The 13,458-nt window shown below is 42.1% G+C and overlaps 1 protein-coding gene across 1 annotated transcript in view; it reads right to left on the bottom strand.

Moving 5' to 3' along the window:
- LOC311112982 (multiple PDZ domain protein-like) overlaps positions 1–13,458 on the bottom strand; it is a gene marked incomplete at its 5' end in the record, with an annotated part of 158,369 nt that overhangs the window by 10,770 nt on the left and 134,141 nt on the right. Inside the window, 12 exons of the mRNA XM_084156108.1 lie at positions 2,087–2,170; positions 3,136–3,284; positions 3,818–3,983; positions 6,343–6,417; positions 6,752–6,844; positions 8,044–8,124; positions 8,338–8,413; positions 9,063–9,154; positions 9,432–9,628; positions 10,895–11,051; positions 11,786–11,857; positions 12,652–12,714. Coding sequence (XP_084012234.1) covers positions 2,087–2,170; positions 3,136–3,284; positions 3,818–3,983; positions 6,343–6,417; positions 6,752–6,844; positions 8,044–8,124; positions 8,338–8,413; positions 9,063–9,154; positions 9,432–9,628; positions 10,895–11,051; positions 11,786–11,857; positions 12,652–12,714 — 1,305 coding nt within the window. The remainder of the gene's footprint in view (positions 1–2,086; positions 2,171–3,135; positions 3,285–3,817; positions 3,984–6,342; positions 6,418–6,751; positions 6,845–8,043; positions 8,125–8,337; positions 8,414–9,062; positions 9,155–9,431; positions 9,629–10,894; positions 11,052–11,785; positions 11,858–12,651; positions 12,715–13,458) is intronic.

The following is a 13,458-nucleotide window of genomic DNA, read 5'->3' as shown; positions in this document are numbered from 1 at the left end:
GCAATTAAGTCATAAGGGTGTGTATGTGTTGGTGTGTGCATGTATTGAAAGGGGGTTAGTGAGGTGCTTCCAGCCCCATTGACTGAGCTGCCATGACTAACTGCCCCAGTCACACCCCTAGTCTGCCTCTATAACAAAGCAAAGGGCAAAAGGGTGGCTGGCAGACAGTTAAGCTGACTATTAAGATGTCATTCTATATATCATGTCATCTATACATACACTCCCAGTCAAAAGTTTGGACACACCTACTCATTCAAGGATTTTTCTTTATTTTTACATTGTAGAATAATAGTGAAGACATCAAAACTATGAAATAAGACATATGGAATCATATAGTAACCCAAAAAGTGTTAAACAAATCAAAATATATTTTGTATTTGAGATTCTTCAAATAGCCACCCTTTGCCTTGATGACAGCTTTGCACACGCTTGGCATTCTCTCAACCAGCTTCATGAGGTAGTCACCTGGAATGCATTTCAATTAACAGGTGTGCCTAATTAAAAGTTAATTTGTGGAATGTGTTTCCTTCTTAAATGCATTTGAGCCAATAAGTTGTGTTGTGAGAAGGTATACAGAGGATAGCCCTAATTGGTAAAAGACCAAGTCCATATTATGGCAAGAACAGCTCAAATAAGCAAAGAGAAACGACAGTCCATCACCATTACTAAGACATGAAGGTCAGTCAATCCGGAAAATTTCAAGTACTTTGAAAGTTTCTTCAAGTGCAGTCAAAAAACCATCAAGCACTATCATGAAACTGGCTCTCATGAGGACCGCCACAGGAATGGAAGACCCAGAGTTACCTCTGCTGTAGAGGATAAGTTCATTAGAGTTACCAGCCTCAGAAATTGCAGCCCAAATAAATGCTTCACAGAGTTCAAGTAACAGACACATCTCAACATCAACTGTTCAGAAGAGACTGTGTGAATCAGGCCTTCATGGTCGATTTGCTGCAAAAAAACCACTACTAAAGGACACCAATAAGAAGAAGAGACTTGCTTGAGCCAAGAAACACGAGCAATGGACATCAGACCGGTGGAAATGTGTCCTTTGGTCTTGAGTCCAAATTGGAGATTTTTGGTTCCAACCACTGTGTCTTTGTGAGAAGCGGTGTGGGTGAACGGATGATCTCTGCATGTGTATTTCCCACTGTAAAGCATGGAGGAGGAGGTGTTATGGTGTGGGGGTGCTTTGCTGGTGACACTGTCTATGATTTATTTAGAATTGAAGGCACACTTAACCAGCATGGCTACCACAGCATTCTGCAGCGATACGCCATCCCATCTGGTTTGGGCTTAGTGGGACTATCATTTGTTTTTCAACAGGACAATGACCCAACCGACCTCAACCCAATTGAGATGGTTTGGGATGAGTCGGACCGCAGAGTGAAGGAAAAGCAGCCAACAAGTGCTCAGCATACGTGGGAACTCCTTCAAGACTGTTGGAAAAGCATTCAAGGTGAAGCTGGTTGAGAGAATGCCAAGAGTGTGCAAAGCTGTCATCAAGGCAAAGGGTGGCTATTTGAAGAATCTCAAATATAAAATATATTTTGATTTGTTTAACACTTTCTTGGTTACTACCGGTACATGATTCCATATGTGTTATTTCATAGTTTTGATGACTTCTACAATGTAGAAAATAGTAAAAATAAAGAAAAACCCTTGAATGAGTAGGTGTGTCCAAACTTTTGACTGGTACTGTATAATGACTATTTATACCATTCATTGTCTGTATTTATATAATTTTAGATGTAACATATGATTCAAGTGCAATTGAACAATTATTCTTCAGACTCTATGAACCAAATCCTATCTTAAGTGTCACTTATTGATATGAATGCAGTGTTATACTAGAGTGTGAAATATGTGCCCACGTCTCAAGTTAGGATTGGGTTCTCCTGTCTGATATTGTCCATTACATGGGATTGCTGAAGGTGTATCGGCACGACCACATATTCGCCAAGTCTCAGAGTAGGAGTGCTGATCTAGGATCAGTTTAGCCTTTTATATCATAAGGAATACGATTACAGGGGGGCGGGGGATCTGATCCTAAATTATGAATACGGGCCCTGTTATATTCCAATACCTCCAGGATCTGGTCCCCAGTCCAAAGTCTCCCATCCTTGGAGGCAGCTCCCTCCTCATAGACCTCGTGAATGATGATGGTCCCCTAGAGAAAGAGAAGAGAAAGAAAAGTGTGAGAAAGGGGAAAAACAAGTGATGAAATAGGAGAGGTGTGTGACACAGTAGGAGGGAACAGGGAAAAGAGAGAAGGAGAAATAGAGAGCGGGAAATGAAGAGAATAAAATGACAAGGTGAAGGAGTTCAGGAATACATGGGAGATTAGAGACAGAGTGGGACAGGTTGACACTAGCCGTAGTCTGTGTGTAGGTGTCTATGGGGGAGGGGTGTAGCTGGAGTCTGTGTGTGTAGGTGTCTATGGGGGAGGGGTGGGGCGGTGTAGCTGGAGTCTGTGTGTGTAGGTGTCTATGGCGGAGGGGTGGGGGGGGGGGTGACGGTGTGGGAGAGAGGGGTCATTCTCAGGTCATGGGGCGCATTCCAGGATATTGCTTCCTGTGGCTGAGGACTGACTGAGCACACAGAATGGCGGGGAGAGAGGAGGAGCGGGGTGTGTGTGTGTGACAGACTGCATTATTTCCTATATTCCTTTGCCATTCCAGTGCCTCCACAGCTATTTCAGACCTGGGATACTACTACCAGCTCTAAAAGCACACATAACCAAAGACTTCTAAGTGGGTGGCATATCTTTTAAGTTTGTATCATTATGGAAGTAGTAGTGGGAATTGGTCTTCTTGTAATGTTAGTGGTTGAACTTCTACTTGTTTCTTATGTATTGTTATAAAATAATGAATTGGACAAAAACCCAGTGTAAATTCTGATCTAAAACTACAGATAAATCTATGGAAAACTATGTAAAACTAACCCAGATTCTTTGTCAGTAACTGTCAGTTTGCAATCTGTTAATTGGGATCCAACAACCGTTCTGTCATAGAATATTCAAAAATACACGTTTTGTTATTATTCTACAATACAAGGGGACGCTTCAGAAACCCAGTCATCACAGAGCTGCTTTGATGAAAAGTTCCTGTGTGTGGCGTTTGCTCTTTGGCCTACCAATAGAGTGTCACAGCCCCCCACGATGCTGAGGCCCAGGCCCGTTTGGCCTTTGGAGATGTCTATGGTGGTCTCACAGCCGGGGATGATGGGACAGGTCATAGGGTCAGAGGAGGCCAGAGTGCCAGGGGTGGACGAGCGACTTGAGCCTGATGAGCGAGAGGGGGAAATTAAGATGAAGGATCGAAGAAATGTTTTCATTCTAGCCTGGTCCCAGATCTGTGTGCTTTTATCCAATTCCTCTGATTATTATTGGCATGCCATTCAATATAAGGCAATTACAAAAAATATTCAGAGGAGTTGGCTAAAGCACCTATTCATTTGATGCCAGGCTAAAATCAGACTAGAATTTATTCAGTCACTGTAAACTAGAGACTATATTATATTTGGATACTGTATCTGTTTCATTCTTCATTGTGTAAATCAGCAGAAACAGTAATGACTAACAATCACAGACGTGATTGGTATGTCAAGTGATTGGTATTGAAGTTGGGGGCACTTGTCCTATAAGTATATCACTCTGCTCTACATAACTGAGTGAATCATACTTCGTTCAGATTTTGAGTTATAACTAGCACCAATATTTAAGTTAATCTTCAGCTAAGTTGTTTACGTTCAATAAACCCAAATGCTAATGATCAATGGCATGTCCTCCTGTCAACACGACAAGCGGTTTACTCACTCCTGATTGGCTCTGACTCAGTCTGTCCCAGGGTAGCCATGGAAATGCTAGGGATGCTGGGTAGGCTGGTGGCCTGATCAGTATAGTGGGGGGGGAGGGGCGATGACTCATCTGTGCAGATTGTCAACTTCACTGAGCCTTTGGCCTTCCGCAGTAGAGAATGGACCTGAAATGTAGGAGAAAAAAAAATACACAATTGGATAGTCCCCAACAGATGGTCTAGCAGAGATTGGCAGTATTTCTGTTACATGTGTTTTAAAATACATATTTGAATTACTTCTGAATATGTTGTAATCTGAATTAAACTGGGCTGAATACACTCCAATGCATTTTGTATTTTCAAAATACAAAATAATTTTCTATACCATTTATTTTATAGCGGTTTACATTTTGTGGCTACCCTTTCACCCTGCATTGGTATCATACGTCTGATAGCACTATGGTGTGAAAAAAGTGACTGCTAAATGAACTAAATATAAATATTAAGTATTTGGAAGGTACATACAGTGGGGGAAAAAAGTATTTAGTCAGCCACCAATTGTGCAAGTTCTCCCACTTAAAAAGATGACAGAGGCCTGTAATTTTCATCATAGGAACACGTCAACTATGACAGACAAAATGAGAAGAAAAAAAATCCAGAAAATCACATTGTAGGATTTTTTTATGAATTTATTTGCAAATTATGGTGGAAAATAAGTATTTGGTCAATAACAAAAGTTTCTCAATACTTTGTTATATACCCTTTGTTGGCAATGACACAGGTCAAATGTTTTCTTTAAGTCTTCACAGGGTTTTCACACACTGTTGCTGGTATTTTGGCCCATTCCTCCATGCAGATCTCCTCTAGAGCAGTGATGTTTTGGGGCTGTCGCTGGGCAACACGGACTTTCAACTCCCTCCAAAGATTTTCTATGGGGTTGAGATCTGGAGACTGGCTAGGCCACTCCAGGACCTTGAAATGCTTCTTACGAAGCCACTCCTTCGTTGCCCGGGCGGTGTGTTTGGGATCATTGTCATGCTGAAAGACCCAGCCACGTTTCATCTTCAATGCCCTTGCTGATGGAAGGAGGTTTTCACTCAAAATCTCACGATACATGGCCCCATCCAAAGCATGATGTTTCCACCCCCATGCTTCACAGTAGGTATGGTGTTCTTTGGATGCAACTCAGCATTCTTTGTCCTCCAAACACGACGAGTTGAGTTTTTACCAAAAAGTTATATTTTGGTTTCATCTGACCATATGACATTCTCCCAATCCTCTTCTGGATCATCCAAATGCACTCTAGCAAACTTCAGATGGGCCTGGACATGTACTGGCTTAAGCAGGGGGACACGTCTGGCACTGCAGGATTTGAGTCCCTGGCGGCGTAGTGTGTTACTGATGGTAGGCTTTGTTACTTTGGTCCCAGCTCTCTGCAGGTCATTCACTAGGTCCCCCGTGTGGTTCTGGGATTTTTGCTCACCGTTCTTGTGATCATTTTGACCCCACGGGGTGAGATCTTGCGTGGAGCCCCAGATCGAGGGAGATTATCAGTGGTCTTGTATGTCTTCCATTTCCTAATAATTGCTCCCACAGTTGATTTCTTCAAACCAAGCTGCTTACCTATTGCAGATTCAGTCTTCCCAGCCTTGTGCAGGTCTACAATTTTGTTTCTGGTGTCCTTTGACAGCTCTTTGGTCTTGGCCATAGTGGAGTTTGGAGTGTGACTGTTTGAGGTTGTGGACAGGTGTCTTTTATACTGATAACAAGTTCAAACAGGTGCCATTAATACAGGTAACGAGTGGAGGACAGAGGAGCCTCTTAAAGAAGAAGTTACAGGTCTGTGAGAAATTTGCAAATAAATTCAATAAAAATCCTACAATGTGATTTTCTGGAGAAAAAAAATCTCAATTTGTCTGTCATAGTTGACGTGTACCTATGATGAAAATTACAGGCCTCTCTCATCTTTTTAAGTGGGAGAACTTGCACAATTGGTGGCTGACTAAATACTTTTTCCCCCCACTGTATGTAAAAAATTAACAATTGCAAAGCATGCTGGGTATTATTTTAATGAGCTCTGCCCCAAAACAATACCCAGTGTGCTTTGCAGTGAATTTTGGCATGTTAATTTTGACATTTGCATTTAGGTCATTTAGCACACACGCTTATCCAGAGTGACTTGCTTAACTAAGGTAGTTAAACACAACATATCACAGTCAGAGCAAGTAACGCGTTTTTGTAACCGTTACTGAGAATGTTGTTGCTGTTCGGGCCGGCTACTTGCAAATTTATTTTTGTATTTTATTTTGATATATTGATCTTTATGGTATTTTCTATATGTATTTAGTAATTTTTGCCCATCCCTGTGGTCTATAAATGTTAAACTAACACTCAAACTATGTAAAATGTATGTATATGTAACAAAAAACCTGTAAAAACAAAGTAATAAAAAAAAATAAAGAAACACTCAACAAACGAATCAACCAACTATCCATTAACCCTGGCCGTAGGGTGTGTCTAAAATGGCTGCAGAGGCAGATCTTACCCTCTCCACAGTGTAGCCCACCACTGGTTCATCCTCCACAGCCAGGAGTTTATCTCCAGATTTGATGCTGCCGTCCTGCATAGAGTAACACAGGACTGGTGTTAGAGAATGTTTTTAATCTTAAAATATGTCCATCCAATTAGCATAACATGTAGGATGTCCAATATTATTTTCTGTACAGCATTGTTCTTCAAAACTGCTCCTGGACAGCTACAGGTTGTATATGCTTTTGTTCCAACCCAGCACTTTATTGATTGAACTAATCAAGGTCCTAGTAGTTTTATCAGGTGGGTTAGCGCTAGGATGGAACAAAAGCCAGCTCACCTTGTGGGTCCAAAGGACCAGGATTGAAGAACACTGCTATAGAGGACACCTGTTTGAATCAGGAGAGTAAGACAGAGTGACATACCTTTCCTGCTGGTCCTTTTTCAGTTATACTCTGAATCACCACCCCATTCTTGGAGTCATCCTCACTGAAATTGATGCCGAATCCACCCTCCTCCTAGAGTTCAAAATAGATAATGTACTTGAATTTTCTTCAATACCTCCCTGTCAACCATAATTATAGACACAGTGAATCATGCATGATGACACATTAAACATGAAGAAAGCGAGCTATTGATAACCAGAAACATCACAATGCAAGAACGGTTTGTTTTGTAAATTGTGAGGCAGTTTGGAACATTATGGTTCTACATCAGGGGTGTCCAATCTGGACCGCAGGGGGTTTAAGTAAAACAATAAATAAAAATGGGGGGGGGGGGGGGCTGTGAACTAAATATACTTTAAAATGACTAATACCAAATCGAAATTGTGTAGAGATGATAATGGACCTACATTCATACACTTTCTTGACTGTGTCCAGCTTGCCAATAATCACTTAAATTAAACCTAGGCAGTCAAGGAGCATCGGATATTTTAAAAAACGATGGCAAGAGGACTATCTTTTGCTAATTTTGACGGCGAGGAAATATAACCCATTTTCAGTGCGGCCCACCGGACCTCGTTGAAGACCGAATGCGGCCCCCAGGGCAATATTCATTTTTCACCCCTGTCCTATATCAAGGACTATTGTAAAAAGAAAATCTGACAATAATAAAGAGTGACTGGAGCAGCAAACTAGTACCAGGGTGTTCATTAAGTTAGAAACAGGAGAAAAATTGTCAGAAACCGAAAGAAACAGGGAGGTACTATCTGAACATGACCAATAAGAAACACTCGTTTTAGTTTTCGGTTTGCTAGGGTATGCCCTAATGAACACGACCCAGTTCTACTCAGCATCTTGACACGGCATGATCTTTTGTTCCTGGAGAGTGAGAGGAAGTAACAGGAAAGTATGTGTCTGGTATGTGCCCATACCAGATGTTGCCTTCATACCATGATCCTCTAATAGACTATTATATAATAAACCATGTGGACAGACAGCTAGGCTGAGACTCCCATCCAGGTGTTTGGCTTGTCAGAAGACCCATTAAACTAGAATAGGTTCACATCCTCTTTACTCTCCCTGTCTATCCTGCTCTCTCTCAGTTTCTAGGATAGATTACTGTCCTCCCTCTCTCATTGTCCTCCCTCTCTCTTGTAGCAGCCAATTAGAATAGAGAATAGGCCCCTTTGCTCCCTCCCTCTCTCTCCCTGAAGAGGTCTGAGCCTATGTTAACGAATAGCAGAGCAGCATCGGAGAGTCTCAAGGTAACTCACCTTCGGCAGAATGACGTGCTGCACATATTTCAACATGTCGACATCGATCGCCGAGGGTGCAATGGAAGTACATGTTTCTAGCTGTGAGAAAATGATGAATATGAGAGTGAAAGTGTAGAAGATAGAGCCTTTGTCATTGAGCTGCTTCATACCTTCAGGCCGTTTTCAATCAGAAAAAGTATCTACACATACACAGGATGACAGGGAGACAGTGTGTGAATATGTGTCTGTTTGTTCCTGTGTGAGAAGTACATATCATGGGTGTATGCATGTGACATGGTTGTGTGTGTTTACCTCTGTCTGGGGCTCCAGGGTGTCTCCATGCTCCCTCACTGGTCCTACAGCCATCTGGTTGAGAGCATCTGTGTTCCTGTCCACCAGTCATAACTCAAGAGTAAATCACTAGTCACTGCTTCAGGACACATAGCTTTCTGTCTGTCTGAGACCCATAGCTCATGAGTGTGTCGCAAATGGCACCCTATTCCCTATACAGTGCACTACTTTGGTCAGAAATAGTGAACAATGTAGGGAATAGGGTGCCATTTGGGATGCATCACGAGTCTGTGAACCACACAGTCTAATTGAGGCTGTCAGTTGAGTTAAGTAGCGTGTGTTCCTGCCTGCCTTATTTTGGCCTGACATAAGTAGTCTTCCATGATCATGTGACCTTACCAGGAATAACGCAGGAGACAATGGAAGGAGACACCTTGGAGTATTGTGATGCCTGTCTGCACTGATTTCAGTTTAGATCAGTCTAAACAGTCTTTTGTAACACCACAGCTCTCTCTACTGGGCTTTGTATGGTGATGTTATTAGGCTTAAAATAGTCCTCTGCTATTGAAGGGGCTCTGCTACAGAATCTATAAATGTTTGTCATTGTAAAGAATTGGGATGAGTGATTATACTGCTTTATGCAAGGCAGAAATTAGTTGAACTTGGTGGTTCAGTTGAAAATATACTTGGTGGGGGATGGAAATAAGGACTTGTGATATATTTCCTTGGTTCTTCAAATACACTACCTGATCAAAATGATCTTGACCTTCGACAGGGCGCTTTTGATGATGGAGGAGGCATTCTGGTGACTCCGCCCATACAGAATCTGCCCATTGATCTAATAGGGTGCAGAAATTAACAATATGGAATTTCTTACTACTGTCTAACGTACCACGTTATTCAATTCAGCAACTGGCATTAGTTTTGCTTCCTTCCTGCAAACCTCAGATAATATTGTCGAGATTAGATATCAAATCAGACAGGAAAAGCTCAATCAAGACATAATGTGATTTAGTACATAAAACACAGTAATACCCACTGGGCACCAACTCCTGGTTAAAAACCACCAATCTATAGCGTCGGTGACCACTACATTACTAATCCAAGCTCCTCACCTCCAACAGTTCATCCCCTACCACAATGCGACCATCTTTGCCGGCGGCTCCAGTGGGGTCGATCCCGACCACAAACACACTCATGTGGGAGCGGTCGCGGTTGCCAGCCAGACTAAGGCCCAGGCCAGTCTTCCCTTTCTCCAGCTCAATCATGTGCAGCAGCCCCGGAAGGCTGCCGTAGCGCTGAATGATGTTCTCTGTAGAGAACAGTGGATAGATTGAAATGAGTCGAAACACTGAAACATCATACAGATGAATGTGAATACAGTTGCAGGCTTGACTAGAACCTGTGTGTGTTGTATAATATAATTATGTGAAATTATTGACTATATAATCAAATAGCTTTCCATGTAGTGTTTGGCATAGATTTTCGCTGGATAGCTTTTCTTGACTTGCTATACTCATACATCCAAGTCATGAATGGGAATTAAACAACTTTTAACAAAAATCATAGTCAGTGGTTCTAAACTAAAGGATCACATCAAATGCAAAGTCATACTCAACACATCTCACATTAGAGTCAAATATGTCATCGTTTCAACTTACAAAGACACTGCCAAACCTAGGTTTGTATTGATCCTGACAGACAGACAGGCCTCTCTCTCTATCTCTCAGTGGAATGGATAGTATTCAGAGGAGACCATGTTGTTCTGGGCTGTGTGCCACAGACTGTACTGTCCCATCACTCCTGTACTAATCTCACTGACTCACCTCATCAATCTGATCCCCACAGGACGGACACACACACACACACACACACACACACACACACACACACACACACACACCAGGGGCCCAGAAGGGACTATACTGTCCATAATCAGAAGAGCCTGAGGCCCCATTCAGAAACCACCCCTTTCCCTACCCCGCTGACGCTTCATTTTAATAATTAGATAGGTATAATATGATTGTGCTAGCCTAGTTCACTTGCCTTGAGAGCCTAGTAGCCAGACTTAGTGCTTGAAGTAGACTGAAATAGGTGCTTGTACCTATTTTGGGTGTACCGGTGTGTTCCGGCCCAATTCAAGCACTGGCAAGACTATGATTGCGCAGATCAGGTCATGTTCAAAATGCAATGTGGATGCCCTCTAGTGGCCGCTAGGTGGTAGCACATGAGAGTAGGCATGCCAAGAGGGAGCTGGCTGAATCCATGGAAACAAACCCTAGTGCCTACCCACTGATGAATTGGTAGGACTTTCACCTATCATATATATTCAGTTCTATTCGAGTGCCTATGGAGTGGGGGCTAGGAGGGTTTTCTGGATGGGGTCCATCCATGGTCTTGTTCATTGTATAATGATCCATAATAACAACGTGAGCACCCAGATAACATAACATAGTTAGCCAACTTCGGTCCAATGAGTGACCTTTCATGAAGAAGGAGGAAGTTGCCCTTATTGATCGGTTTTGAGTGTTTAAGGGGAGGGTAAACTGTCCCTAGATCTGTTCATAGTCACACTCACTCCAGCTGTAGCCAAACTCATCCTTGTCTTCCGTCTGGGCCTGTCTGTCGGGAATCTCTGTCAGGGTATCGGTGTCTGTCTCTCCGACGTGGGGAACCACGGGAAGGGAGAGGTGAGGAGTAGTGGACGATGTCTTTCCCACTTCCCTCTTTGGCGGCTGCCACATCACAGAAGTATCAGGACAATAGAGTTGTAGTGTGGCAAAAAGGCAGATAATCATTTAGTTTCAGCGTAGCAGGTTTAGCTGACTACAACCTAAAGCTGTACTGTTAAGTTGAGTCGGTAAAGTACGTTTTAGTCAGTCGTGCAGGTGGACCCTTTAAAACGGGGTCACCCTACTTTTTAAGGATGTATTTTTAGTTTATATGACTAAACTGTTATTTGACTAAACTGCTGTAAGCAAAGCATTCCATTGATTCAAGTCATAAGTAGTGTATTTTTAGATTACCTCAATATTCAAGACTGAGTTTAATAACAAATGTTCCTTACTGATAGAATTCAATCCAACCATTGTCCATCTGATAACACATTCAAATGGACACTTACCTTATGAAGCAAGTGCAACACAATCCAAGACAAAACTTGGATTATTTTGATCAATTTAGGAAAATTAAAAATAATTTTGATTCAGAATCAAAAAATTGCATATTTTTTGCAAGAGATTAAAATGGGCACGTTTCAATTTCGACATTTCAATGTTCTATTTGTAACCAACAAAACACAAAAAAGAAAAAGGGATTCAGATAGGTTTAGTGGAAATGTGTTAGGACAGCATGTATGCATGTAAGGCCTGTCCAATATATGTGTCTCCACATATATTCCATAACACAACCGTACAAGTATACATGGGAATAGAAGGTGAAAAGCACGACAACACAAAGACCCACAAACCTTAAACGGAGTAGGAGTGAAAGGGTTAGTTGGGGAGAGGCGTAGGAATAGTCTACTGTGACTCTCAACCTCCTACAGAGAACAGAGAAGAGTCAGTGACTTTCAGTGAGATAGACAACAAAGGACTAGGACAACATTGTGAAACTAAGGGCAGAAACTTCACTCCACCGCTATGATGGAGAGTGTGAGTGAAGTGCTAGGTCTACTAAAAATCGTAATTTGATAAGCTAAATAAGATTTATCCCAGGTGTCTCAAACTCGATTCCTGAAGGGTCAGCTGTATTCAGTCACATATTTGCTGGTCATGATGAGACATGAACTTGATAGGTGAATAGTATAATGTACACAGATGTAAATCATTTGGCATGAAAAAAGTGTACACAAAGCCCTGCGGGAATTTGGTTTGAGACTTCCACGACAATACAACATCAAGTTACAGGCGTTGTCCCCTAAGGTTACAAGACCAGGGCCCAAACACTTCAAAATACTTGAGCTGTTTATTTTTATTTTTTTATTTTACCTTTATTTAACTAGGCAAGTCAGTTAAGAACAAATTCTTATTTACAATGACGGCCTACACCGGCCAAACCCGGACGACGCTGGGCCAATTGTGCGCTGCCCTACGGCCGGTTGTGATACAGCCTGGAATCGAACCAGGGGGTCTGTAGTGACGCCTCAAGCACTGAGATGCAGTGCCTTAGACCACTGCGCCACTCGGGAGCCCTGCTGTGCTTGGTTTCCTTTGGTTTCAGTACAGTGGAACCAATGGAATAGTCCCAAAAGTGCAAACGATGTGCTAAATCCAGTGCACCTCAAGTATTTGAAAGTATTTGACATAGGTCTGAAGGTTACATAGAGACACTGACCTTGTCATTATTGCACCGCACCATGGCTGTCGCTCTCTCCTCGTTGGTGTCTGTGGTTGAGGACTGTTGTGTACAAGAGGGACGGAGACATGAAAAATACACTGCTAGGCATTGCCATCAAATGTCATATCAGCAAAGGCTGAACTTCCAACGGTGAGGCATCATACTGTATTTCATTAGTGAGGCTTGCATGGGACATGTCTAAAGTAAAAGCATCCATATATATTAAAAACGTTTGTTTGAATGTAACAGAAAAAGTAGCCTGAGCGAAACTTCAATTGTTATTGTCTTTCTTCATGAGTTGTGGTTGTATTGGCAGATTATGGATTGCCCTTGGTCAGAGTGGGTAGTATATACACATTGGGAAAACTAAAATGGTGATGTGTCCAGTGAGGTAGGCAGCTCATTATCAATATTCCACCCAGGCCTGACCACATCTCACCCAGGAGCTGACTTAATATATTCTGCTTGCCAACCAGAAACCACCACAGCAACATTCAGTGAACCTTGTGGTTTGGGGTACTGGACATATTAGCTATTGTGTTATTTTAGCTTTTCCTGTTCCTCTTCCTCAGTTCACAAAACGTTATAAGCCAGTATCCCAGGCAGACACAATCTATTCCTGGACTCAAAAGCACTTTCAATGGAGATTCTCCACTGAGCATGCTTTTGAGTTCATTAGTATAATTAATCTGGGTCTGGGAAACTGGGCCAAAGAGAAAATATTCTACACAAAGAGTATTATACACTGTAGGATTGACCCCCCACAAAAAGCAAACCTTGAGCAGCAAAAGAAAGCAGCCTACA

Source organism: Coregonus lavaretus (assembly GCF_964263955.1).
Source record: "Coregonus lavaretus genome assembly, chromosome: 39".
Classification (NCBI taxonomy): Eukaryota; Metazoa; Chordata; class Actinopteri; order Salmoniformes; family Salmonidae; genus Coregonus; species Coregonus lavaretus.
Note: the sequence above shows the minus strand (reverse complement) of the source record. Positions and strands in the feature narration are given on the sequence as shown.